Source organism: Camarhynchus parvulus, chromosome 13, assembly GCF_901933205.1.
Source record: "Camarhynchus parvulus chromosome 13, STF_HiC, whole genome shotgun sequence".
Taxonomy (NCBI): Eukaryota; Metazoa; Chordata; class Aves; order Passeriformes; family Thraupidae; genus Camarhynchus; species Camarhynchus parvulus.
Genome location: NC_044583.1, coordinates 3384634 through 3412451, shown reverse-complemented (window position 1 = coordinate 3412451; position 27818 = coordinate 3384634). Strand labels below are relative to the sequence as shown.

The 27818-nt window shown below is 47.7% G+C and overlaps 1 protein-coding gene across 1 annotated transcript; it reads left to right on the top strand.

Annotated features, from left to right (window-relative positions):
• The first annotated feature begins 417 nt into the window (after positions 1-417).
• Positions 418-26286, top strand: UBE2D2 (ubiquitin conjugating enzyme E2 D2). Its single transcript, XM_030957200.1, has 7 exons — positions 418-859; positions 9529-9592; positions 13106-13137; positions 13228-13305; positions 13394-13499; positions 23024-23117; positions 24631-26286. Exons 1-7 carry the CDS (start codon positions 836-838, stop codon positions 24674-24676), a joined length of 444 nt encoding a protein of 147 aa, XP_030813060.1. The 5' UTR covers positions 418-835; the 3' UTR covers positions 24677-26286.
• The last annotated feature ends 1532 nt before the right edge of the window (positions 26287-27818 follow it).

Sequence of the window (27818 nt, the reverse complement as noted above, 5' to 3'; positions counted from 1 at the left end):
GCCCACCGCCCGGGCCTGCCCAGGGCTCCCAGCCCGGCTCGGTCCCCTCAGGCCCATCCCATCCCCTCAGCCCGGTCCTGTCCCCTCAGGCCCATCCCATCCCCTCAGCCCGGTCCTGTCCCCTCAGACCCATCCCATCCCATCCCCTCAGCCCGGTCCTGTCCCCTCAGGCCCATCCCGTCCCCTCAGTCTCGGGCCCGGCTCGGCCGGGACTTCTTCCCGTCCCGTCTTCTCGCGAGAGAACGCGCTGTGGCGTCACGCGCCGCGGCGGCCGCCTCGCGCGCGCGCGCTCTCACGCCGCCGCCGTATCCTTCCGCGCGCTCCCCCTCCCCCTTCTGGAGAGTTCTGCACGGCGGCCGGCACGACAAATAGTCCCCGCAGCTCCCCACCCTCTCCTCCCCCTCCCGCTCCTCCTCCTCCTCCCGCCGCTCCTGTCCCGGCCTCTCCCTTCCTTCCCCTCCCCGCCACGGCGGTGTCTCCGCCCCGGGAACCGGAGCGGTGCCCGGGGGCAGCGGCGGCGGCGGCGCCGCGGCGGAGTGATCCGCTGCGGACGGCGCGGAGGCAGCGCATAAAGCGGCGGCGGCGGAGGGAACGGAGGAGCTGCGGCAGCGCTGAGCCCGCGGCCGCCACCGCCCGACATCGGCCAGGCCCCGGCCCCGCCGCCCCGGGGGGCCCCGGTCCCCTCCCGCCCCTCCGCTCGCTTCGTCCCTCCCCGTCCCCTCCCCGCGCAGCCGCCACCTCCGCGCTCCTCCTCCTCCCCCCCCCCTCGCAAATAGTCCCGCGGGCCGCCCCCTCCCTCCGCCCGCGCCCCTCCTGCCGCCGCCTCGCGCACACAATGGCGCTGAAGAGAATCCACAAGGTAAGGGCCGAACCGGCCCGGCCCCGCACGGCCCCGCTCCCCCCGGCCCGTTCGCCTTATATAACCCGGCCCGGCCCCGGGCCTGCAGTGGGGGGCGGGCAGGCCGGGCCGGGCCGGGCCGGCCGGGCCCGCCCGCCCGGTTCCCCCCGCGGGGCTCGGGCCGGGCGGCAGCGCTGGGGCCGCTCCCGGGGCCGCGGCCGCTTTGTTCGAGGGGGCCGGGCCGGGCCTGCCCGCGGGGCTGCACCGCGGCCGGCCCCTCCGGAGCAACGTGGCCCCGGGCCGGAGCCGCGAGGGGCGCCGGCGGCGGGGCCGGGCCGGAGGTGGCGGCGGCCCCGGCAGCTGCTGCGGCTCCGCGGGGGGCCCGGCCCGGCCCGGCCGGAGGAAGGCGCCCCGAGGAGCGCAGCGTGGCCTGCGCTGGAAGTTCCGGCGTGGCTCGTCTCGGAGCCCCGTAGCCAAGGGCTCCTCTACCTCCTCCAGCAGCGACAAGGATCGCGGTGTCGGGCAGCTGAGCGCAGTAAACCTGTCACACAGCAGTGTGCTTTGCTCTCTTAATGGAGCCAGCGCTGTTCTACAGCCTGAGTCATCCCGCAGGCTTGTAGGGAAAGCTACGAGCTTGCCTTCTCCTGGAGCGGGAGCTGCGCCGTGCTCCGTGTCCTGGCTTTTTGGAAAAACACTGCTGCCCAGTCCATTGCCGTCTTAGGACAATGTTTGCTTGATCATCAGTGCCTTTTACCCGGAAAAAAAGCCCTCGACAGTAATTGCAGTCCACTTGTATTGCCTTGGTGACTCAGGCAGGGAGTTTGTATCCTTTTCCCTGCAAAACGTGTAGCTGTCAGTTTGAAGTCTGTACAAGGTTCAGGTGTAGCAAACAACCCTTCCATCGTGTTTCTCCTCTTGATCACTACGTAAATTATTTTTTACCTCCAACCAGCTGTAAACCCACCATCTCATAGCTCACTCTGTAGCCCTGTTTGGTTTTGTGTGTAGTGTCGGGTCTGTGTTAACATCTCTGCTTTGGTTGTAGGTTACCTTGGAGGCTTTGTGAAGCTTCATGTGTCCTACTGATCAGGTTAAAGCTCAGGTGGAGAAGAAAATCGAAGAGAGCTTGAAGCCTTACTTAAGCTTGTGGAATAGGTAGCCCTGGGAAGGGAGGTGTTTGGAGTGTGATTTTTGACTGTTGGATTTTCCAGCTGTGGATCTGGTAGTGAGTTACATAAGGAAGTTGTGTTCTAGCTGAGTCTTGCTCTTCTCTGCAAGTGTTCTGTCCCTTACTTTAGTGGTCCTCAGGGCATTGTGAGGACTCTTCCACAGTGTTTGTGGGCCCACAGGTGCTTTGGAAAGGCTCTTACTCCTCAGCAGTGGGTTCACAGCCCTGGGAGACACAGCAGTGGATGCTGAGCAGGGTAAATGTGGCTGTGGGGGCTGGGCATGCATAGGCAGTGCAGGGCTATTGTGGGGAGGGTGAATCTTGGGTGAGGTAAGTCAGGAAAGCTGCTTGGTTGTAGTTCAGTGCATGCTGAGGGTCAGGAGTCAAGACTCTGAGAGCACTTGCATTTCCAGGCTGGTTTGTGACAGGAGAAAAGCTGGATGTGTGGAGTCTTTGTTAACGTTGGGTGCTTGTGGACTGACTCCTCATGCTGCTTTTCAAAAATAAAGAGCCCCGAGAGATAATGGGGACTGTGTAGGGCTGTGAGAGTCTTCAAAGCCTTGGGAAAGTAGCAAGAGCATCACCAAAGCAGTTCTGTGTGAGCTCTGCAAAGAGAGTTTCAGTGGAGTGAGTGTGGTGGCTGTGGAGGAGAGGGAGATGATGGGGCTGGAGGCAGCATTTCCACAAAACAGCGTATGGGGAGGGAAATAAATCTGCCTGTTGTAGCAGCCCAGATGCTTTGGAAGTTGGATGGGCGTGAAGCTACAGGCTGAAGGAGGCTGAGGGAGCCCTCGGAGCTGCTGTGGGTGTCTCGGTGTAACTGCTTCGGTAATCGTGGCTGGCTGTTTACGCTCGCTCGGGCTATTTTAAACCCCCTGCAGAGCGCTCCTATCATCATCCCAGGCTTGTTGTGGTCTCTGGGAGGGTGCAGTGGCCGTCCCTGTCAGGATAACGAGGGGACAGCCAGTTTCTGACCTTTGCTGCTGCGGCTTGTGGCAGGAGCAGAAGCCTGCAGAGTGTGGATTGAGTAGGAATAATCCCAGTGGACTCGAGCACAGAGACAGGATGGCAGAGAAAACTGCTGCTTTGGCTTTTTTTTAAGGGTGTTATCAGTCATGGTATATCAGTGTGCACGGCTCAGTCTGGCCACTGGCTCTTGCTCTTGGCAGTTGGGATTTTTACTGAGCCACAAAGACTTTCTATGAGATTTTTGTCAAAATTTTTGTGTCCTCGGATAACACAGGGCTGAGAACTTGGAAAGGAGAAAATCCCAAGAGTGAAGGTTTGATACAGTGTTACCTGAAATGGCCTCTTGTATGTTGAACTCGGCTGGGAGGGGGCAGAATGAGCAGCGGGCCCGTGTTGTTGCTGGCGTGTGAGGCCGCCCAGGAACCTGCAGGGCCCGTCCCAGTCTGTCACTGGTGGCACAGTTGCTCTGGGGATTGTGCAGAGGCTCGAGCTGGGATAACATGTGTGCACACAGCAGCAGCTGTTCTCTAAGCAGATGCTCCAAAAGAGCTCAGGCTGGGTGAGAGCTGCTCTCAGATTGCTGCCTGTGTTATTCACCACAGTATTTCAGGCGCTGAGGCTCCAAATTCTTGTTTAGGTGCTTTTATTGGATCATGGGTCTGAAACTTGAAATCTTTCCTTGTGAGAAGTGTTTGGGGTGTAAGCAATACTGCCAGGCAGAGTCCTTCCAGTCCAGTAATTGAATTGGTATTTTTATATATATGTAAAAGTGGTCTGTTTTATTGTAGATGCATTTTACAAGAAAAGCAGTGTGAAGCAATCCAAGGGCAGGATGGGAGGGATGTGCAGGAGGGCCTTCCATTTTAAGGTTTAAGCCAAAACCCTTTGGATTCAGCCACATGCCCATCTGTGTTGCTGATCTTGAAGGAATGCAATACCTCTAAGTGGATAACTAGGGCACCGTTTGGAGTTCTTTGAATGGAAAGCAAGGAAAAGGTTAGCTCATTGTCTTGCAGGGTTCCCCTGTGTGATGGGCGGGTGAGGGGGAAGGGAAAGCAGCAGCTGTGCTCGAGCCCTGCTCAAGTAAAACACTTTCTGTAGCAGAGGAATTGGGAATTACTATTGCTTATAATGTATAGGCACAAAACCCAGGAAGCTAAACTGAATTCCATGGTGCTGTTCCTGTGTAGCTGTGGAAGAGAGGGAAGTACTTGCTGTAGTCCTCAGTCCAGAGATGCTTAGGCATCACTTCTGCCCAAAGGAGCAGTGCCTGTGGGTGGGATGTGTGAGGACAAGGGTGCAGAGCAGCCTTGGTGGTCAGAGTTGTGTTTGTGCTACCTGTGCTGAGCAGAGCTGGTGTCATTTCTGTGCTGCCAGTTCTGTACAGCAGCCAGTGGGAGCAACTGGGTTCTTCCGCTGGGCCTCTCGCTGCGTGTGTGGAGCTGCCAGCACAGCCCATCTGTGTTGGAGAGCTTGTGTACAGAGAATGCTGCTGCAGCTTCTGTTAGCTAGAGAGGTGTTTTGATACTCGCATTCTACACCAGGAGGAAGTTACACATTGCTTTGGTCTTCTTCCTGTTCAGGCTTTGGAAAAAAAATAAAAAAAAGAAAGGTGACAGTTACATCAGAGCTTGTTTATAACATGTACTTTGGCTGTAGCTGTGTTTCATGACTTCTCATGCTGCTCACTTGCCTCCTGACTTTTGCAGAGTCTTGTGAGGAGTCAGACTGAGGGATCTGAGCGGCTTCAAGCATTGCAAAAGCAATTTTTGTCGACAGGATTAAAATACTCCTGTGAATTGCAGTGGCAGATACTGTGAAATGACAGCCCTGTGGGTGGGAGAGCACCTGTGGACACTGTAGGGAATTGTTGCTCTGACCTTGGGGCACGTGGGTGACACTGCCTCCTGCCCAGTACTGCTGGGCAGGTGCAGAGCAGAGCTGAGGCAAATGTCTCTGGTACAGCTGTGGCACCTGGCAGGGAGATGCTGCTGGCCCAGGGAAGGGGCACAGGCACTTCCCAGCCTCCTGCCCAACTGGCCCTGCACAGGGAGCTGGCAGCTCCTCTGTGCTGTGGTCCTGAGGTGAGGCAGGGTGTGATCAATTTGACTTTGGCCCTCATTCCCCATTGCTTGGCTTTACTCTGTTGGGAGCTGGGAACAATTCATGGCTAAAGTGGCTACGAGTTCCTTTTTGGTTACATAAGTCAGGATTTTGTAACATCTCCCTACACTGCCTGTTGCTGAAGGGTTCAGGGGCTTCAGGCAAATAAACTTGCTAAAGGCAAATGAAAAGCTTATTTCACTTACAGCAGGAACCTGAGGCAGAAATTAGGTTTATAATCAAGCTGATGTGGTCTCTCAGTAAAGTACAATGTGAAAGCAGCTCAGACTGGAGCAGAGTGGAAAGCCCATGGAGTTCAAGCTAAGAGGACTTTGGATAATCCAGAGGAATACATATAGTGTGTTGGAGTGGATTTGAGGAGCTCTGCTGTATCCCAAGGCTTAGTAAAATTGCTGGAGCTGGCTTGTAAAAAAAAAAAGCATGCTGGCTTTTTACTTGCCTGATTGGCTTCTTGATGTTGCCAGTTGTGTTGGTTATTCTTACTGAAGGCTATATTAGCATTAACTTAATCCTTAAAACAAATCTTATCTTTTGGCCAGAGCAGGTTTTACTAGGAGTGTGTTAGGCTGGGGGGGGAAATTGTTGTTTAGAGGAGTAAATTGGAACTTCTCTAACAAATGTCTTTGGAGTTGAAATTATAACTTGAAACATGTGCAGGGTTAAACTTAAACACAAATGGTTTAAGTCTTATGAGTTTTTTGAGAGCTTCTTGTGCAGTTTGTGGATGCCTGCATTGAGGTATGTTTTAAAGTCACTGTACCACTCCTGGAACCAGAACAGGAGGGGAGGGCAGGGCTGAGCAAGGCTGGTGGCACTGCTTTACCTGTGAGCCTCCAGGCCTCACTGGCAGCTGGTGCCTGTCATGGCTTGGGAAGCACAGCTGGGGCATCTGTGGTATAAGCACATTCCATCTTCCTTAAAATGCTTTCCTGGAACCCCTGAGTAGGGATTAGTTTGTTGGGAACTTAAGAGCATGGTTATATTGCGTTTTGGATCCTAAATGTCAGTTTCTTGTGAGATTTTTGTTGCTTTTAGGGTATCTCCTGTGTGGATTTAATGGTAGTAGTTTTGTTCAACTTGGCCTTTAGGCAGGACACCTTGAACCTTGCTTTATGATGTTCTTCCACTTCCTCATTTTTGCTAAAGGACTCATTAAGAGTTGTGAGATGGGTCAGGTTAATGGTAGGATCCATAGCAGTGGGCCCAGCCCCAGGGGTGTTTTCCTTAGGGGAGAAGACAGAAACCTAAAATTCTGTAAGATGCCTTCAGCTGGAAAGCCAGCTCAGGGTGAAGCAGTCCTGGGAGCTGAGTAACTCAAACTGGAACTTGATCTAAAGGCTGCTTGTAAATTCCTGAAGCAAAACCTGCATGTGCTTAAGGATCAAAAACTGTCTGGAGTGGAAACTGCTGTGGCTTTCTTCAGGTTTTGGCTTAATATCAGTGTGGTCAAGGTCAGTCTTGATCATGGAGCAGCAAGACTTCCTGGATCACAGGGAAAAACAGTGGGCTTGGCAACTTGGGATCCAGTACATTCAGGTTGTAGGTGATACCAAACTGTAACTGAATCCTCCATGTGTTATGAGTTCCAGTTTTATGGGAGCTCCAGGGTCATTTGTTCTGAGTTACAGAAACCAGCTGGTTCTCAGAGTCCCTCAGCAGCAGCTGGAAGCCAGGACCTTGCTGGGTCTGGTGTCATGCTCATGATACCTCAGGAGCTGCACAGGAGCCTGCAGAAGGCAGAGCAGCCTCTGGCACAGGTGCCTGGCTCTGTGCAGCAGCTGGGGGTGCCCTTCTCTGTGCTACCAGTCATGAGCTGCTCCTTTCCTGCTCCTGAACTTGGCTCTGCAGGTGTACAGGGAGTCTTAGAGCACCTGGAAGGAAATGGCACAACATGTTAAAGGGCTGATCTGTGCCCTGCCAGGAAATCCAGGGCTGTGTTTGCCTCTCCTGTAGGCAGAAGCAGCTGGTGCCTGCACTCCAGAGGAGTCTTGAGGGGTGAAGGGGAGGAGCTGAACTCGTTCTCCAAGCTGTTCTGCAAAATTTGGGAAGTTTTGTGCTGCAGGGGCTTGTATTGAGAGTTGGTGCAATACTTTTTTTAAGCACAAGGAACTTACACACTGGTTTTTACATAGACCTTTTAATCTGTGATGTTTCACTCCATGAATTTATGGAGCAGAACCTGAAATGCCACCTTGTCACTGAGACAAGTGGTACAAGTGGTTGTTGTAAGTCATCACTTTCTACTGAGATAATACCCAGGGCTTCAGAAAACTCAGAAATCTCCCTGGAACTAAATAATGTAGAGAATGAAATAGTATTTTGATAAGAAGCTGCTACCACCTGACCTTCACTGCTGCCTCTGTGGCTCTTGGGGAGTTACCTTGTGGTCCCTCTGTTATGTGCAGTTTGAAGTGGTTGGTGCATTTGGGCAGCAGGGTGTAGGGGGAGCTGTGTATTCTACTAACTGGTAAAATGTGTGCCCAGCTCATGTTTGTAACTATTTCCCTTTTATAGCAGGGAAGGTGCATGTTGTGTTCATAAATTCCATCCATGGTAGGTTGTGGTCATGCATGGAAAACATGGATTCTTACAGTTGTACCTTCTGGGTCTTGTGGATGTAGAGTATTGATGTATAAAATGGGATGAGAAGTGGTAAGGAGTATTTTTTTTTAGTTGTGTGTTTGGGGTTTTGAATACAATATCATTAAATAGTTTTTTTCCAGAAAATCAGAGTCCAGTACTGTTTGGAAGTGGACTGCACTGCATACACCTTCAGACAGAGTAGGTACATTGCTGTCATTGCTATTTAAAGTTTTCCTGCCTGTTGTGTGTAGACTCAGTTCATTTCTGGTGTCCATGACTAGACTGCCCCTGAGGAAGGTGTGTGGAGGTTTCAGCACGTTCCGGTGCTGCCCTGGTGGTTCAGGGTGCTGAAGCCATTCCAAAAGGCTTTGTGCCTTTGGAGGACACTTGGAGATGCTCTCTCCCCCTCCAGGAGGGAGAAGGCTCTCCAGCAGGTGCTGCATGCTCAGTGTCTGTTCCTGTTCATGTCCATGCTGAACACCAAGTGGAAAAAGCCCAGCAGGAGCACTAGAAAAGCTTCCATAGTGTGGTGTTAAGTCAAGGAAGCTTCCAGCAGGGCTCTCTGGAAGCTGCTGAGGGCAAAACCCAAATGTGTGTGTGTGTGTCAGGGCCTGTGAGGTTTTCTGGGTCTCTGCATCTGGAGGGGGGACTCCAGAGATTTGGGTGTTTGATGTGAGGCAGCATTTGTGTCTTGCGGGTTTGGTTAGTGGTGGCCTCCCAGTTACTGGGAAGTAGAAGCTGGAACTCCCAGAGATCATCTGTTCAAATGCTTAATCACTGCCTGTAAATAACAAAAGGCCATTAAATGGCAAATTTTCTTCCATTCCTGCAATCAGCTTGTCTTAATCATTGTACTTACATGTTTTGTCTGCCAAAAGCCTGGTATGGAGACTCCAGTTTGGACTGTTCTGGGAGGTGAAAAGCTGAACACACAAAGGACCAGGGACAGCATGGGAGTGTTTCCTGGGCACTAGATGATAGTTGTAATCCTTATCTGGTGTGTGTTCAGCTTTCTAGACTGAGTTCACAAAGAAAAATGGTGATGTGTTCAGGCCTATCATGCAAAGCAGGTCAGTGACTGAGCCAGAAAAGGAGCAGGTAAAGTTTGACTTCAAAGTTTTACCCTGTTTGCACTTTCCACCAAACATCCGCTTCCTGAGCAAATGGCTGGTGTGAATTACTGGTAACAGTAACTCTCTGAACTGTGCTGAAATTTTGCTTCAAACTGAAACAAAATAATACAGTTCAGGTGTAATGTGAGTTACTCACCCTGTTCAGACTCATAATAGGATTTCTTCAGAGGAGAATTTGATTGACACAGGCACTGAAAAGTGGTGGATTTCAGTGAGGTGTGTGGGTGTGGAAGGCCTTGGGTTTTATTCCATTCCAGCCATGGTCACTGATGTGCACATGTGGAGGTGAAACAGCCCCAGGTTACGGGAGCTGTGTGTGCTGCAGGCTGGCTGTGGAGGTGATAAACTGGATCACTGGAGCTGGAGCAGCACTGGAACTGTTACAACTGGGGGAATAAAATAAGGCTGACACTGAGAGTTGTTGGATTGAGGCCATTTTATCTCTCTATGACCCAGGGCTGGTGGAAGGTGCAGTACCTTGGCAATGCTTGGGGCCAGTGCAGGCAGATCTGACGACCCCTGTGATGTGAGGATTGCTGTGACTCAGGTCACTGAGGCCTCTGCCAGCTGTGTCTCCTGGGTTTAAGATGCAACTTCACTTTCCAGAGTCCTGGTTATTAGTTCTGTGGTGCTGCCAGATACCCCTAGCAGCCTTTGAGCAATGACATGGTTGTTTTTGAAATGAAGTGAAACAAACTCTTCCTGTTTTTTAGGAGTTGAACGACCTGGCACGTGATCCTCCAGCACAGTGTTCAGCAGGGCCTGTCGGGGATGACAGTGAGTATCTGCTCTCAGCAAACACCTGCCCTTTGCCATGTTTTTCCTTTTCCTTCTGAAATGGGATGTCCAGTTCCTCAGCAAGGAGAATCCTCCTGTTTCTTTTAGAGTACTAGATAATACTCCACCTCCTGATCTTAAATTTGCTGCTCTTCCATATCTCTTACACTTTCCTTGTGTGCCAGTGGTGTTATTCCCACTCTATTGATTGGGCAACTCGATGCACATCTTAAATTATGCCTTTTAAATTAACTGTTCTGGAATTCTCCTGGGGGATGGTGTTAGAAAACCTCAGTAGATCTGTGGTCAAACCAGCAAGCAGCTGCCCACAACCTTCTGAACTCAGATATCTAACCTATACATGGTGTCTGGAAACTGGGCTCAAATCAGCATGCCCTGCCAGGTCATGTGTAAGGGACAGCCTCAGACAATCTTCTTGGCCTTCCTGGTCAGGTCTGTTCTCCTGGGATGTGACTGGGAGTTGTTGCTCTGTTCTGTGCTCACGTTCTTTCCTGTAGCAGCTCTGACAGTGGAAAAGGCTCCTAGAGAGCCCTTGGCAGCTGGGACTGCAGTGCCCCCAAACAGCACCCACTGAATTTGCTGTGCAGTGTGGTCTGACAAGTGATGTCAGCAAAGCATCCATGCTCCTGAGAGGGAAGCAAGGAAACCTTCCTTCTCTGTGCTGAGAGCTCTCAGGTATCCTTTCTAAAATGAAAAAAATGCTGCCAAGATCTTTGTGAATCATTTCTGAGCTACTCAGCAGTGCAGAAGTGTGCAGAAAGTTACACATTCCTGTAGAAATGTAGGGCTACATTTAAAAAAAGGCACTTGAAACCTGAGGGTGAAAATACTGAAATTAGTGGGAATGTTCCTGTTCAGCAGCTCTTTCACATGAGTGGAAGCCCAGCTTGGTTTTGAGGGTGTTTAGCAGTAGTTACTTCACAACCTATTTCTGTTTTCCAAATAGTATTTCAAAGAGGTTTGTAGTTTCATAGACAAGAAATGACTAAGATGGAGAGCCAGTCAGAGGCTTTTATTCCCTTAAATTAGCAAGTGTGATTTGTGCCATGATAAACCACTTTGTGTTTTCCAAAGCCTTATCGAAGGTGATGACGATTGTCTGGCAGAGGAGGTGGTAACTGAAGTTGGTGAAGGCTGAGAATGGAAAGTTACTACTGATACAGAAAGCTTTAAAGTATTATTCAGTTCTCCTGGTGCCACCTTTCTGAAAGACCTCTAATGAAAGCCTTTTGTTCTTGAGAGCCACAGTTTGGATGTGTGTAAGTGGATAGCAGTGGCAGCAACAGAAAGGTGCCTTCTCCCAGGTCCCTGTGCTCCAGGTCTGCTGCAGCTGCCTTGTCAGAACAACATTTCCCAGAGTTCAGGACATGCTGTGCTTGCAGAGTGCTGTCCTGGGGCTGTTCCAGCTGATACAAACTGTCCCCAGCTCTAAGCTTCTCATCCCTGTGGTTCATGGACCTCAGAAAGTGAAGGGCTGTTCTGCCTTGTGAACTGTAGGAATGGGATTTTCTTGGCAATGTAGTTTTAGCTTTCTTCCACCCACCTCTGGCCTGTGTTTTGGAAATGTGCTGGGGACTGGATGATGTTGGTGTGCTTCCAGTGGCTTAGCCTTTTCCAACATGTACCTGTGCTTACCTACTGAAAACCAACAGCCCCTGCCTTTGTAAACACCTCTATTTGGCTGATTGCAAAGGAAAGAATCAATTGGAATAAGTTCTGTGTGACAAATCCATCTCTGCATTCACCAGACTTGTCCTGGATGTTACCAGGATTTAAAGCTTAGGTTAAACAAGCAGCCAAGTCTGGGGTGGGCATTGAGTGGGAGGAAACACAAACCTCCCTCCTAGCTTTCAAAAAGTTGAGATTGCCTGTGGATATGTTTTTATTTCTGGGGTTTTGTTTGGTTTAAGAAAATAGTTGGTTGAGGTTCTCTTTTCAGTGGTGACTCTGCAGAGCAGCCACAGCGATTCTCATCAAGATCTGTGAGATTTTTACTGGTTTTGTTGGGATTGGCTGCAATCTCCTGTGGGATTTCTGCTGCCCCTTTGTCCTCTCCTCCATGTTTCTCCCTGTCCTGCTGCAGGTGACAGGGAGCTCCTGGGAAACCCTCTGAACCCCTTGAAGATGGGTGAATGCTACATGTGAGCTGCTGTCTTGGTTTCCTAATTCTTCATTGGATGCAGAGTTTCTCAAAGCCAGGCTCCTGAGAGAGTGAATATTTAAGTAGTGAAATCCTCTCTGTCTGTTAGAGCTGAGAACTCTAAGCTCAGGTATCCTTTTTAAAAGGAAAAAATGAGCTGCTAAGGTCTTTCTGAATCATTTCTGAGCTACTCAGCAGTGCTGAAGTGTATAGAAAGTTACACATTCCTGTAGAAATGTAGGAGTAGATTAAAACAAACCTGTTCCAACCCAACAGTCTTCTCCCCTGGCCTTGCAGAGCTACTCCCACTCTGCTTTTTTCCTCCTTCCTTGTATGAGATCATTCTGAGCTGTAGTGCCTGTACCATGTGTAATTAAAAACTGCTTGTGCTAGATGAGAACAGGTAGTACCACTCCTGCTCTTGGCCCAGGCAGTCCTGGCAGCTGGGGGCACCAGGTGCCAGTGAAGCACAGACACTTCCACGTGGCTTCAGCTCCTGTCTTGGAGACTTCCTTCTTTCCTGCCATCATCTACAACTCACCAGTTCTGAAGGTGCTGTGTAGGTGACATCCATGCTGAGGGAAGCTTCCATGGTCTTCATTCACAAATAATTTCCTAGGCTGGTGCTCTTTGCACAGGCACTGAAGCCTGTGGAGACACAGGAACCCTGAGAGCTCCCCAGTGTGCCTCCTATAGATTTATCAGCTTTGACTATTTTCATTTCCAGCACAACCACATTCTTCACAGATCCTCTGTGTTACCAGGTGAAAGTTCTCTTGGGCAGATGCATACAAGTGAGAATTAACTTCTGTCCATTTAACCTGAAGTGTGTCCTGGCACATCCTGCTCTAAGTATGGGGCAGACTATCATTCCTGCATTCTCTTGGGACACTTCTGTCTGCTGCTTTAGGGAAATCTTGAGGCCTCTGTGGAGATGATGCTTGAATGCTGTGAGGACAGCCCTGGTTTGGTTCACACAGAGCCTGGGCTTCCCCTCTGTGTGTCACAGGTCTGAGTAGGAGAGCAGCTGTGAGTGCATGCTGGAGCTGGCTTGAAGAGGGCAGACATGGGTGCTGATTCATTAGAAATTACAAAGTTTAAACTCACAATTTTGAGCCTGAAAAGTTGTGGATTTCTATTGTCATGGGATTTTTGCAGGACATGTGTGTGGTACCACAGCAGTCCTGGAGTGAGGACTTCACTCTGTCTCTCTTTAATTCCTTGGCTCACTTCCCTGCAGCCTTTCACAAGGTTTTGTTTTTAAAACAGACTTTTCTGTGCTGCTTTGTCTGGAAGAAAGTAGATCATTACTTGAGCTTCTCCAAACTGAAGTAAATCTCTCTCTTTTTCAGTGTTCCATTGGCAAGCTACAATAATGGGACCAGTAAGTATGAGAGAATTGATGTTCATGGCTTTTTTGACTGGTGGTCTTGTAGTAACTCCTCAAGCTGCAATGATTCTTTTTCATTAACAGAACGACAGTCCCTATCAAGGTGGAGTATTTTTCTTGACAATTCACTTCCCGACAGATTATCCCTTCAAACCACCTAAGGTGAGTGGCTTCTGCCATAAGTCTGTCCTTTACCATGTGGTGTGATGTATATTTGTGAGCCTACACTGAAATTTTCCTTCTTCTGCAGGTTGCATTTACAACAAGAATCTATCATCCAAATATTAACAGTAATGGCAGCATTTGTCTTGATATTCTACGATCACAGTGGTCCCCAGCACTAACTATTTCAAAAGGTACCTCCAATGCTTATTTCATTTTACTCTGCTAAAATGAAGTACTGATTTGGGATGTAAAAACTGCTGCATTCCTGCTGGAATCCACCATTTCTGTGGGCACTGCTTCTGTCCTGTGACTCTCCATGGAGCTTGCAGCCAATTCCTGAGCATGGCATGCTCAGGACATCCAGCCTCCCTGTGGCCATGGGGAGACTCCTCAGCTGTGCCAGTGGATCAGATAAGTCTTACTACACTGAATACATACTCCTGCCACCTCACCTCAGAACACTTCAGCTCAAAATAGATATAAATGTATATAAAATAAAACCTAGTGTGTGACAGTGGAAGACTTTAATGTTCAAGATATGCCCAGACTAAAATATGTAAGAGAGCAGGTGTGGCTTTTAAAAAACCATGAAGTTGCTAATTTTTTGTCATATTAAAAAGGATTTCTCTTTCAAGGGAGCATCAGAACTCCATGTTGGTAATTTTTGAACAGGAACAGAACTTCCAATGGTGTGGACTACTGAAACATGGTTTAAAACTTGCCTAGCTTGAACAATCTAAAATAATTAGCTAATGGTATCTTGGTCCCTGTGAACTGTGTTAGCTTGTGGGGCACTGGAATTTAGCCTTTGCCTAGTAAAGCAGTATTCATATTTATTATAAATAGAAGTCTTCAAACATCTTGAAAGAAGACACAGGCTGGATTTTTTTTTTGGCTATTGAAACTGTAGATTTGCAAACTGTAGATCAAGCTTGTAGGTCTAGCCATAGCTATTTAGGAATATTTGTAGTCTGCCCTGTGCATGATCATGTCTTGACCCTTCTGTTCTGCAGCTTCACACTGTCCTTGTAATCAAATGCTGCAGTTGTCACATTGATTACACTGTCCTTCACAGTGTCCCTGCTCTGAGGCTCTCCTGTTGCCTGTCCTTCTCTCTGGCTACATGTGATGTTCCCAGGCACTTTGTGGTTCAGACAGGTGATCCTGGTACATCCCTTGGACATCAGCACTGTCCTGCCTTTCCCTGAACCCACAGAAGTTCCCACCTTCTCTGACCACCTAAAGGCATTTGCAGAAGCAGATGGAAAAGCAAACCAGTATCTCCTTGTCTCTTGTCAGAAGTGAATCTGCTTGGGCACGTGGCTCAGAGTCTTGAAAGAACTGAAAAAATGGTGTCAATGAAGGAGAAATGATTGTCAGGTTGCTGCAGTTTCCTTACAAGTATTCTCAGTCAGTACTGGCTGCTCTTAGAAGCACCAAATTAGCCCCAAGCACTGATGTCTGGTCTGGTTTGATTTAATTGCTGCTTAACTGGAGAAAATGCTATATTGTTTTAGGGAATCTGAAGTGACCAGATGGGTGGTGGGGTGATAGACAGCATGATTGAAAATACTGGAAGATAGATTGGATTTAGGACAATTGAGAGAAGATGGGGCAAGAATTTAAGAGGCTGCTCCAGGCTGTCAGCTTTAATCACTCAGAAAATACATCCTAGTGTTAATTTTACTGCCCAAATACATTTGCAATATGCTTTAACATCTCAATCTCCCTCTGTGTTCTGCTTTGAACTCTTTTTTTCTTATCCTTTCCAAACTATATCCTTGTGACTCAGCTGGAATAAGCCATAAGGGATCAGGGTGGCTGTTCTGTGCCTCTGCCCCTTTCAGTGCCCCTCTCCTTCCCTCCTGGCTTTAGGGGCTCTGAGTGCTGATCACTTCTCATTGCTGAGCAGTTCAGCTGAATGCCCTCACTGTTGCACCCAGCACAACATCCACACTGCTCTGACCTGGGAGAAAAGCTTCTCCCAGCTCCCTTGGGCTGCATTTACTGAAGGAATTAAAACAACAAAGCTAATTCCTAGGGGTGGCTTTATATGAAAACTTTCCTCAGAATCACAGGGATGCTCTGTTGAAAGGCAGACTCCAGAAGCAGAGGGCTGATACTTAGGGGAAGTGTTCCCATCTTGAACAAATGGAAATAAAGTCCACAAAGGCAGTTTGGGTCTTTTGGGATTGAAATCTTGTGTTCAGTCAGATTAGAGTGAGTTGTGACAGACTTCAGGGATGTTTCAGCTTTCTAGTAACTGATCAGCTTTATCAAGGAATGCATGTGTTGTTAGCAGAAAAAAATGTTGGATTGGGTAATTTGGGGTGAATAATAAGACTTAAAACATTCAGCAGTAAGCTCACACCTCTTCCAAAGCATCAGTTTGTTATTTGTAGTGTAGATTTCTGAGAGTATTTCCTAAATTGGGCCACCCTTTGAATTGGGGCTACTGAGAGTAAGCTGTTTGAATTTAAAATCTGTAAGCAGAGAGCACAGCTATGAAAAAATGTACTTCCTACTGATTGAGAAATATGGGAAGAGTAGAAACAGTCCTTGTAAGAAAGAGCTTATCGTGTACAGCTTCCTCCTGAGGCAGCGGGGAGGCAGCACTATCAGCAGCTCACAGTTATGCTCACAGTTAATGTGTGGTACATGAAGATGTTTTTCACCTTAACCTGCAAGGAGAGAGGGGAAGGGGTGTGCACTGACTTCCTGTGGGTTAAAATTGCCACTTTCTGGTGGAAACACTGAAAAATCATATCAGTGCTACTTAATCATTCTAGTTCAGTGGTAAAGGTAGGGGTCTTGACTCCTCACAATCTGGAGCCAGCCTTCTGTAAGCAATTTAATAAAAATTGTGGTTATGATAGAGATGATTGACATTTTGGGGTTTTGTTCTGTCCCTCCTACAATTGTTAAAACTTGGGAGAACAGCAGTGACTGTCTCAGTACAACAGCTGACTTGCTTATATTAGTAATTCTGAACTCATTGTTCCCTCAAGAATACATACTGGAGAATAAATAACCTCAAAATACCGTCTTAACCACGCCGTGGTGGGTAATTTGAACTCCAAGGCTTAAGCAGAATGTGTAGGCTTAAATTAAAAACATTATCTCCAAGTCTGCATAAATAAGAATCTCTATTGCCTGAAAGAGAAGAATATGAAGAGCTTTAACATTATTACAGCTATTCTCAGCCATTTTGGGGGGCAAAACACTCTTTCTCTTGAATTTGGCAAGTAGCTGTGCAAGAGTTAATCCTGAACTAAAACACTTGTGCAGTAAAGGTTGGACTGATCTGCTGTCTTGTCCCACTTGTCCCCATGTTTTGTAAGGAATAAACCATGGAGCCTGTGTGTGTGTGTGCTGAGGGCCCTGCCTGGAGGGCAGTGAGTAACCTCAGCCTCATGCAGGACTTCAGCTCCCACTGTCCAGACCTCCATGCCTGGTGCAGTGAGGATTTTCTGTGACGTTGCTCTTCATGAATCATTTCACTAAGACTTGCTGGAAGTAATGGTACTGAGAGATTGAATTGGACATTCACAGTACCATTTTCAAATTCAGGAAGTTAGGTTCTGATCATCTTGGCTTTTAGTTTGCCCATTGCAGCTTTACCCACATAACTGGGGGTGGCTTTGTCACAGAGCATGGGTCAGTCTCCAGCTGTGCTGAGTTGGGGTTCTGAGGGAAATGCTCACTTTTATGTTTCAACTCTCACAACTGTAACTGAGCCACTTGTGCAGCTTCCCAGGAGCTGTCCTTGCTCCAGAGAGGGCTGTGCTAGGAGGAGTGGTGCCAGCAGGGCTGTGATCCTGTCCCCCTCTGTTGGGTGCTGCTGAAGCTGTGCCTGGAGCATTGGCCAGTGTGGATGTACTGGAGAGGGGCCAGGATTGCCATGGAGGGACTGGAGCATCTCCCCTTGTGAGGACAGGCTGAGAGCTGGGACTGTTCAGCCTGGAGAAGAGGAGCTTCAGGGGGATCTTATCAGTGTCTGTAAATACTTGAAGGGAGGATGTCAGAGCCAGACTCCTCTCAGTGGTGCCCAGTGACAGGACAAGGGACAGAGGGCACAAGCTGAAGCACAGGAAGGTCTCTGAACAACAGGAAAACACTTGATGTAGTTTTGCTGTGAGGATGCTGAGCACCAGCACAGGTTGCCTTGGGAGGCTGTGGGCTGTCCCACCTCAGAGATACTGCAGAGCCCCTGGACATTGTCATGGACAGCCTGTCTTAGGTGGCTCTGCTTGAGACAACATCTCCAGAGGTCTCTTCCAACTCAACCAGTCTGGGATACACTGGGCAACACTTAACTTTTCTTCTTTTGTCACCAGAAATTGTTGAACTGACTTAGCAGGAATGCAAGTTGCTTTGAAGGCAGAAGTTTAAACTGCTCAGATTTAAAGGTACACTTCATGTAAGGCTGGGGAAGATGGCTGGAGGAGTTGGAAATGGGGTTGTGGTTAAGAAATAGGGTTTAACTCAAGCAGAGGCCAGCTCCTTTCATTTATTTGGATGCATCTTGTCTGTTCACAGTCAGGAGCCAGGCATTTGAACCTGTTGCTCAGTGGTGTTTCCAGTGCTGAATGCTGCAAGCTTAACATCTGTCAGTACTGATAAAGTTTTGACAACTACAGGTCTCAAGTTTCAGGGGTTTGGAGCCTGGAACTCAAAAACAGTGACTGTGTAGGAGAATATTCTTCAAAATCAGGAGAAAACCTGGCTCCTGAAAGGAGCAGAGATGGAAGTAGCAGTGAACCTTGATGTGGAGGCTGCCAGGCAGGACAGCTGGATAAACCCTTCAGAATGGAATTAAGAATTCCTCAGCAGCCTGGCATGTCCAAAGCTCCCATTTCTGCTGGCAGAGGTGTCTCCCAGCCTACCAGGCTCAGTCAAACCTGAGCTGACAAATGGTTGCTTTTACACTCACAAACTGGGCTGGGCCAGAAGCACAGCAGTGTCTGTCAGAGCCCACGGCCTGCTCTCCAGGAGCTGACAAATCACTTTCCTTGGAAAGCCCTGGCACAGTGTTTGTCATTCCCCCAGGACAGAGCAGGTGGGGTGGACTGCTGCCTTTGCTGTGAACTCATGATGGCCAGGGATTGGTGCTCCCCAGTTTTATCCACCTGCTCTGTGTCACTGCCTGAGCTTTTCCATGATCAGGTGCTCCTGACACTCTGGTGTGACTGCAGCCAGGGTGGAGAGCTGAGTGTCCTCCTGCTGTCCTGACAGCCTGGCATGCAGAGCAACCATCTCAGCCCCTTCTTGGTGCTGTAATAAACACTTTGTTGGTGCAGTCTCTGTGCCTGCTTAGAGATGGACCTTTACTCCTAGTTGAATTCTAAATTGGCTCCTTTTGGAGAGCAGTAACTGCACCAAACAGCATTTGGATGAGAACACACCAGCTGTTTCTTCTGGGGAGCTCATTACTTTGGAAATACAAGTGCCATTTATCTCCCTCCTGTGAATTCAGCTGGAGATTCCATGGCTCCTCAGCTGCTTTTCCTCACTCTGAAGTGCCCTATGGATGAGTGCTTTACTGGAGCAAGTTTGTTTGGAATTCCAGCTAGACTTAAGCAGCAGGATCTGTAGTGGTTGGTGCCCTGTGTCGAGGGTGTGGCTGGAGTGGTGGGTGTTAGACCAGTCAGGCTTTGCAGACAAAGTGAGTGGTTTGGGGTTTGTGTTTTGGAAGATGAGGATCAGCTGCTTTTAGGAGTGTCTTCACCTCTTGAGTTTCAGGAACTTTAGCACACCTAAATTTGGGTGTTCCAGTAGCCAGATGGGCATTAAATTTTGTTCTGCCCTGCTCATTCGGCTATTGCTGGAAGGACCTGTGGAGATGTGACACCATGGATTGTCCTGACTAATGGCTGAGCTGTTCATAGCACAGGAAACCCAGCCATGAAATTTTCCAGTGGAATTTGCATCCACATCTGCTCAGTGTGAGGTGGGGCAGGAGCAGGAAGGTGCAGTTGCCCATGGAGGGTGGTGGGCTGACCTTGGTGGTGTGAGAGCACAGCAGGGCAGCTGCTGTGGACTGTGCAGTGGGGAACTGGAGCTGCTCTTGTTAACAAGCTGTCAGTGGCATGATTTTCTGCACAGAGAAAGGTTGCCCATGAATTTCAGTGTTACATGCTTTATAAAGGAAAGGCTTGCAGAGAAAACCTGGATCTCAGTTGTGCAGTGTTACACTGGTGGGCCTTATTTTGCATGGTACTCAAGCAGTCTTAAGTGTTCAGTGATCCTTGTGCCTGGTGAGAATGCATTTCTGTCATTGCTCTGTGGGGAAGCTGAGCCCATTTTCTAGAAGCACTTTGTTAGCAGCCCTTCTGCTTGATGAGTTTGGTTCTCCCAGCTCCTTGGTGTTGAGGAGTCTGTGCTAGTCCATGGCAGCAGGAAGAGTAAATTCTCTCTGTTGTCTGCAGAGATAGATGGGGAGTGCAGTTGAAGGCTTGGAGGTCAGTAGGCTGCCTGGTTGCTGAAATAAAACAAAGCAAAACCAATTTTCAAGTGAAAAGGAGCTTAAAAGTGACAATGGTTTAAGTTGCTTAGTGGCTGGACAGCTCTGACAGCTAAGAGTTATGAGAAATAATTCTGTACAGAGTTATTTCAAGGGATGAATCCCCTGAGTCAATGGCAAGTAAAATTTATTTTGCTATTACTGAGAAGAATCCAGACTTGAATTCAAAGAGTGCACACTTGAGGTACATCCCTGCCAGTGAGGGACTTGAAGGGATTCTGCCAAGCTGATAATGCTTTGCCCATGGCCATGCAGGATGTTGAGGTGTGAAGTGTCACTTACCTGCCTTGTGTAATTATTCAACCTCATTCTGTGGTTCCACAATTTTTGGGGAGTTCTCTTTTTATTGTCTGATAGTGATGTTGTAGTCATTTGACTAGAAAATGTCAAGGTTTTGCTGTGGAATTCATTGCAGTCATACTTGATTGCAGAGGGAGGGGACCTGGTGAGTCTCTTATTCCATGGTGTTGGTTTAACTCATTATCTGATGCATCAAAGAACTCTGATACACAGCTGACATTTTTAGGGGTTGCTTCCCCTTTCCACTTGCACTTGAAACTTTGTAGTGATGACTTTTTCAAGGGATTTTTCTGGATTTTGGTCTAAAACATGTGCATGTGCAGTGGAAAGCCTTGGGAGAAACTTGCAGAATTGATTTTGGACAAATAGCTGGGTTCAGCAGGATATTAAAATTAAACCAGTTTAGTTAAAAATGCTTTTTTTGCTGAGGCTGTACAGATGAAAGGGGAATGATGTGAAGTCACCAGCAAGAGTGAGTGTAATGAGAATAATTTGGAATAATGAAGACTTAGAAAAATAAATCAAAGCAGCTGAATGTGGCAGTGCAGCTTGAAGCCAAATAATTGTGTCCATTTTTATTCAGTGTTTTTGGGATGATACTGAAAAGTGAACTGCTGGGTGTTAGGCAAAGGGGTGTGAGGGTGGGCAGAGAGCAGTGCACAGACCTGCAGTGTTGTTCTGCTGATGAAGGCTGAGCCACTGTGTTCAAAAAAGTCCTTGGGGTTTTAAAGGACTGTGATGAGATAAAACTTGAGGGAGTAGTTACAACAGTTGACCAGAAAACTTTTGATTGGAGTTCCTGTGTCTTCTGGTGAGGGCAGGGGACAGACTGGAGCTGCCTTGCTCATCCTACAGCTAAAGAAACTTCAGTGACCAGAGCGGTGGAGTCTGACAGAAAGAAATGAGCTACAGGAAAATTGCTGGAGAAAGCTGTGTTCAAACTGCACTGACTGAGCAGTGTGGGGGACAGAGATGTTCCTATTGAGAACTACCATGGCCTTTACTTGATTTATGGGGGAGAGGAGCTGGTGCTGGACCTGTGCTACAGGTGCTAAGTGTGCTGCCTTGCTGAGGGCCAGCAGGGCAGCAGCAGTGGCTTCTGCAGAGCTCCTGCACACTCTGAGCTGACAGGGACCTCAGTAAATGGGCCCTGTGACAGTTGATGGTGGAGAATCATAAAGCTCTTCACTCTCACAAGTGTGCTGTGGAAAACTGGGGAAAGGGAGAGGAGGTTTGCTCCTTTTTCTAGAAGCAGAAATGTGTTCTCCCAAACCAAGACTGCTTTATTACCAAACTTGTTTTAGAAGCTCTGAGCTGGGAATTGGTAATTCCTTAGTGAAGGGTCTACAGAAACAGGTGGGAAAACTGAACCAAGTGGCTTTGTGGGTTCTTGCTGCTCACAACACTTGTGCAGTTCAGACCTAAGGGAAGTTTTCACTCTTGTCCCACTTGAAAAAAAGCTGAATATCAGATGTGTTTCCATCTTCTCTCTGGAGTGTGGTGAGGCCCTGGCTCAGGGTGCCCAGAGCAGCTGTGGCTGCCCCATCCCTGGAAGTGTCCAAGGCCAGGTTAGACAGAGCTTGGAGCAGCCTGGGACAGTGGAAGGTGTCCCTGCCCATGTCAGAGGGGTGGAATGAGATGGACTTTGAAGGACCTTCCATTCCAAGCCATTTTGTGATCTCTGTTTTGTGGCCCTTTTCACCTATCTTAATGCCTTTGTTGTTTTTATGGGCTGCATGCTGTTTCCTTTCATTTTTCATAGATAGCTCTGCCTCCTGCAAGTGATGAGAACTGGAGCAGATTCGTGTTTAGTGTCTTCAAACTCCTCACTCTTGTCATCTGCACCTTGCCTGGAGGCTGCACTGTGACAACTGCTTTGCTGCAATTGGTGAAGGGACATATGGAGTGGCACTGTTTGATCCAAACAGGCTGAGAGAAGGGAATGTTTGGTATTTTCAGGAGTGGGGCAACATGTCCCTGCCATGCCTGGTGTAGTGTTGTCCCAATATGTTTGCTCAGAACTTCCTGCCTTCTCCTGTGCAGTGAGTGTAGGAATGTCCATGTGCTATTTGTGGCTTTGCAGCAGTGTCCTGGCTCCTTGTATGGATGAGGGCTGCCACTCTGCCTTCTGGGATACATCCACTCTGTATTACAGTGAAACACTCACGTTCTGGGGCTCTGTGATCCATAGAGGTGCAAGGAGCTGGGCATTCTTGGGTCATTTTGGATGCTGTTCTACACTAAATCCATCTCAGCTTTCCTTATGCTTGGAAAATAATTAAGCCTTTCAATTCACTGCAAGACCAGTTGATTTTTCAGGGCCAGGTTAGATGGGGCCTGGAGCAACCTGTGCTGGTATAGAAGGTGCCCCTGCCCATGGCAGGAGTTTGAACAAGATGAGCTTCAAGGTCCCTCCCAACCCAAACCATTCTGTGATTCTTCAGCAGCTGTGAACAGCCCTTACTTTCTTCATTTCAGCTGGATTTGTCTGCTCTTTGACTTTTGATTAATGCTTGTCTAGGTAACAGTGAGGTGGCTGCTTTCGGGAACAGTTGAATTTCAGGTGCAAAAGCAAGGATGTTTTCCCAGAGAACTCTCAGGTACCAGGCTCAGGGACAACACTTCTGCCTTGTGGTTTAAGGCTGCTGCTTGATAGACCTTTCCAGGAGTTTACTCACTGTGGTACTGTGCTTGTGGAAAGTTGTGTAATTCACTGGTAAAAGGAGTTTATTCAAAATCCCTCAGCTGAATTACCTGGGATTGGTGCTCCTGACAATCTTAAATAAATGCTGCTGATGCTACTGACTGGAGGGGAAGGAAGTGCATGGGCTGACTGGTGCACGTGTCCTCAGCTGTCCTGGAACTAATTCAGTGTCTCTTTTCTCTCCTTAGTACTTTTGTCCATCTGTTCTCTGTTGTGTGATCCCAATCCAGATGATCCTTTAGTGCCTGAGATTGCACGGATCTACAAAACAGATAGAGAAAAGTGAGTATGGAAACCAAACCCATGGGATTTGACAGGGCAGGATCCACACACAGTGGAGGGGAACTGAGAGGAACTGCTTCTTGGAGAAGAGTGAGAGTGAAAAAAGGCAAATCACAGCTCTGTGGTCTTCTTAGGGATTTTGTTGGTTTGTTTCATTTGTTGTTTTTTTTTTTACCACTGTCTGAGCTGCTTTAATCCCATGTAACCACCAGAGGGAGAGCAAGTTTCTCCAACGGGAGAATATTCCATGGCAGCTCTGGAGTCATACAAAGAAATAACAAACTCCCTGTTTTACCTTCACTCTACAACACAAGGGAAGAACCAGTTGTGTAGAAGTGGGGCAGGAGGACTCTCCAGGAAGCATATTTCCAGAGAAATTTCAGTGCTAACAAGCACTTTAACAGTTTGGTGTTGTAAACACTTCTATCTCACTATTCCCTTCCAGACCTGATCAGGGAAGGGAATATAGTCCACAGATTTGCTTCCTCTACTGCATACTTGAGGAGCAGTGTTAGAGAAGTTTATGCATCCTGGTTTTGAGAGCTGCAAGACCAGCAGCACATATTTGGAGACACAATCCACAATGATTATCTGCACTTTTAAGTGTGCAGAAATCCCTCCTATTTTTTGCTGAAATAGGGAAATAAATTTTGGGTTTAAACAGAAGGACTTGTTCCTTGGGCAGTCTCTGAGCAGTGATATGAAGGAGAGAGTTAGGAGTGGATTGTCAGATTGTTTAAGCAAAAGAACATTGTCTTCAGACTAAATTCCAACACCAAACCAACTTGGTGTACATAACTATAGTGAACTTCAGGCTGTGTCTTACTCTGCAAATTCTGAAGAACATGAACAACTTGCCTTCTGTTGTCAGAGAGAAGCTTTCAGCAGTGCAGTTAATCACACAACTGCTTTGTTTACACAAGTAGACTCAGCTTCCTCTGGCTGTAAGGGATGTTTGGGTGCAAAAGCTACAGATTTCTTGGGAATTGAATTATATTGTGCCTTTAGAATAAAAATACTCTGATGGACAAATCATTGTGGCCTGACAGCCATCAAAATAGCCAAATGTGTAGGAAGAAATGAGGCTGTTGGGGTTTAGCAGATGAGCTGATGGCAGGTACTGGGCTTAACTTTGCAGAGAAGCAGGAGATGGGGGAACATGTTCATCTGTTTTCCAGAATGACCAAGTGAAACCCTACAGTAAGAGTTTCCCTAGGGACACAGCAGATGGGGCTGGGGGAGGCACAGATAAAGCCTTCCTGAAAATCCTTTCCCATTTGTGTCTCCAGTCACACAGATCTCACATTCCTGTTGTAAATACCACCAGGTATTTCTTTTCCATGAAGCACTGTGGGCTTTCTTGTTTCCCCTGTTTGCTTAATGTTTAATTTTGCTCTTAAATTTTACAAACTGATGATAGTACTGTGATTTCATGCCATGTGTAGACTAGAGTGCTGGAGCTGAAATACTGTGCAGATGCCATGTTAAATAAATCCTCTTTTTATACATACAGGTACAACAGAATAGCTCGGGAATGGACTCAGAAGTATGCGATGTAATTAAAGAAATTATTGGATAACCTCTACAAATAAAGATAGGGGAACTCTGAAAGAGAAAGTCCTTTTGATTTCCATTTGACTGCTTTCTATGAGCCCACGCCTCATCTTCCCCTGTGCACATGTTTACCTGATACAGCAGTGCTGCGTGTTGTACATACTTGGAACAACAAACTAGAAATACTGTATTTCCCCGTACCAACATTGACTCCTAGCAGAGAAGTGTGTGTGTGAAAAGCTGGTTCTTCAGTCATAACTTTGTGAGCCTAAAAGCATTCCTTGCTGAGTTAAATTGGGAAATCAAATGGGAATGGGGAGAGTTCCGGTGGGTTTCAGATTTTCTAGGGACAGTGTTGCTGATCCGTGAAGGATTTTAAGTGGAATCCTTTTAAACTCATAACAGTTATGAAAAGCAAGGTGAAGAACTTGAAGCTGTTTCTGTATTCATTTTATTCTGAAGGACCTACACCTTAGGTAAATGTTATGACCAATGAGAAACTGTACCCACATCCTGTGTTTAAGGTCTAAGTTTAACCGGTCACCATTTAAATGGATTGGAGCTATTAGTGCATCAAGTGATGTTGATTTGTTTCAACTCTCTCCCTCCCTTCATACTTTTTTTGGTTTGTATGTGGTTTCTCAGTTAATACCTAGCTAATAGCTCTTATTTTTCTTAAGTTTTTTAACTGCTTAGGTCTTTCTGGATGTAAGGGTAAAAAAAAAAAATCCATATGACAGAAAACTTGTGTGTATTTAAAGACCCAACTGCTCCCCTGGAGCTTGTACGTTCAAGAATGAATTAATCTGTGTAATAAACTGATTACTACAGTCATTACATATAACTTTGTGTGAATAGGCTTTTAATTTTCAGAGCAGTTTGTTACAGGCTTAAACTAACGGTGGATTTCTCTAAAAAAAAACTTTTTGGGCTGAAGTCGTGAAGCAGTTTGGTTTGCATCACACAAGGCACCTGAAGAGGCAAACAGGAGCTTGAGCACTTAGATGAAATCAGGATGTGTAGTGTGCCAGGAACTTGACTGTTAAACCAAATAAGCAGTTTACTAAATGCGAATCAGAGTGACATTTTACAAAGCCTGATGGTATTACTCCCACTTGCATGGGACCTAACACAATGCATATGTACTGTAGGTAAGTGAAACCTTATGTAACTAAAAAAATGGATGTAAAAGGGTAAAAAAAAGAAAAAAACCTACCAAACACATCAGCACAAACTTTCATAAAATGTAGCTTTTACATAATTACTTTGCACTAAACATTTGCAAATGTTCATACAGTTTTAAATTGTACTTGTATGTGTCTTTTTTTTCCTTTTTTTTTTTTTTTTGGAACAAAGTCTTCACTTGAATCTAGTGAAAAAAAAATGTAGTTTGAAACTTTTCTTTGTATACAAGTGTATTTGCCAGCATCGTTGGTGTGACAGTAGGTGAGTCTGCAAGTTTATCTCCTCTTAGTAGAATTGTAACCCAAGCCATCGGGCAGGAGAGGCTGGAGCCGCTGGCTCTCCAGCCACAGGGTCTGTCCCAGCCATTCCCAAATGCATCTTGACACTCTTGCACAAACGAGGAATAAATGTCCACTGCTTTTGGTCTAAATCTGTTCCTCTTGTCTCATCTCTCTGGTGCTGGGCAGGTGTGAGCCCTCCTGCAGGGAGCTGTGTCCCTCTGCTGCCCTGGGGACAGAAGGAAGGGAGCTCGTGGCCACTGTCCTGCCTGAGGGACACTGTAGGGTCACAGGGGCAGGGGAGAGATTGCTGTGCAGGGCTGCAAACTCGAGTTGGGTCACCTGGAACTCATGTTACCCACAGGGTGTTGGTGTCTGGATGTCTGGGAAGCAGCCTGTGGTCCTGGATAACACCTGTGGCATCAAAACTGGAGTGGAAGCTGGTGGCTGCTGGTGTGGCTGGTGTTTGTGGCAGCCTGGCTCCATGGCCTTGCCTCTCCTGACCTGTTGTGCTCGTGCTGGACTCTCCAGTTCACCTTGGCCACGGTGGAGTTGCCCTCCTGTGATTTTCCTTGGGCTCACTGAGAAGTGCAGGGAAGGGGCTGCACTCATTGTGAACAGTCTGGGGGGATTCTCTTGAACTGCTTTTCAACTGAGCACCCAGGAATGATTTGTGTGGCAGTTCTGGCTGCCTTTGGAAATTGGCAGTCACTGGGAGAGATCAGAGACCGTATGGGAGTGGAGACAGAGAGGAGGCAGCAGTGACAGCTGAGGGAGCTGAGGAGGAGGATGGCTTCTCTTTCTGGTGGGCCAGGAGCCATGAACATGAGGTGACAGGACATGAACAAGCCACACACACCCTGAAACAATCCTGAACCTGTAACAGCTTCAGCTTGGAGGATGCATTAACACATCTGCTCGTGTTGGGCTGAGCTCATTTGCAGTGAGGTGTTTGAGCAGTTCTGACCTTTTTGCTGACGGCATGGCCACAGTTGTGGTGCACTGAAAGCAGGTCTGGTGGTGTTTGAGATGGGAGCATGTGCTCTGTATGCCTCCTGTGGGTTGGCCATTTGTTGTTGAGGATTGTGCTGTGAACTAGATGGAGGAGCCTTTGGCATTTAACTGAAAACCTGACCCAGCTTAGCTATTCTGGGGACTAGAATCTTGCTCCTTTGAAGCTGTGCATTGAGTATGTTGTACTGTCAAACAGCACATGAGGCCAGGGGCTCTGGTCACTACCTTTCTAGGAATCTTGAGCTTGTCATGTCATCAACCTCCTCCATCCCTGTGCATTTTTTTACCTTGATTTAGTAATTTAAGTTGCCCGAGTCCCTTTGCTTGGCTTTCTTTGTGTTGGACCTTCTGTGGATGTAGATTGTTCATGCAATTCCCTTTTTCCCTGTCAGGTGCTAAGTGTGTTTTATTTAAAGATAGTGCTGGGCTGCTTAGAACCCCCCAGGTCTGGCAGCAAAGCTGGATCACCGTGCCTGGATGCATTCCCTGTGCTCATCAGTGCCTGTCCACTGCTCAGAGTGACCCAGAGGAGGAATGTGATCCCTGTGTTCTGGAACCTCTCCTGGCTCAGCACTGAGCAGCCACTTGTCAGTGTGCAGAACTGGCTTAAACATTCCCATGGCTCAAAGCCCAACCATGGACCTGCAGAGTGGGATGGAGCTGATCCTGG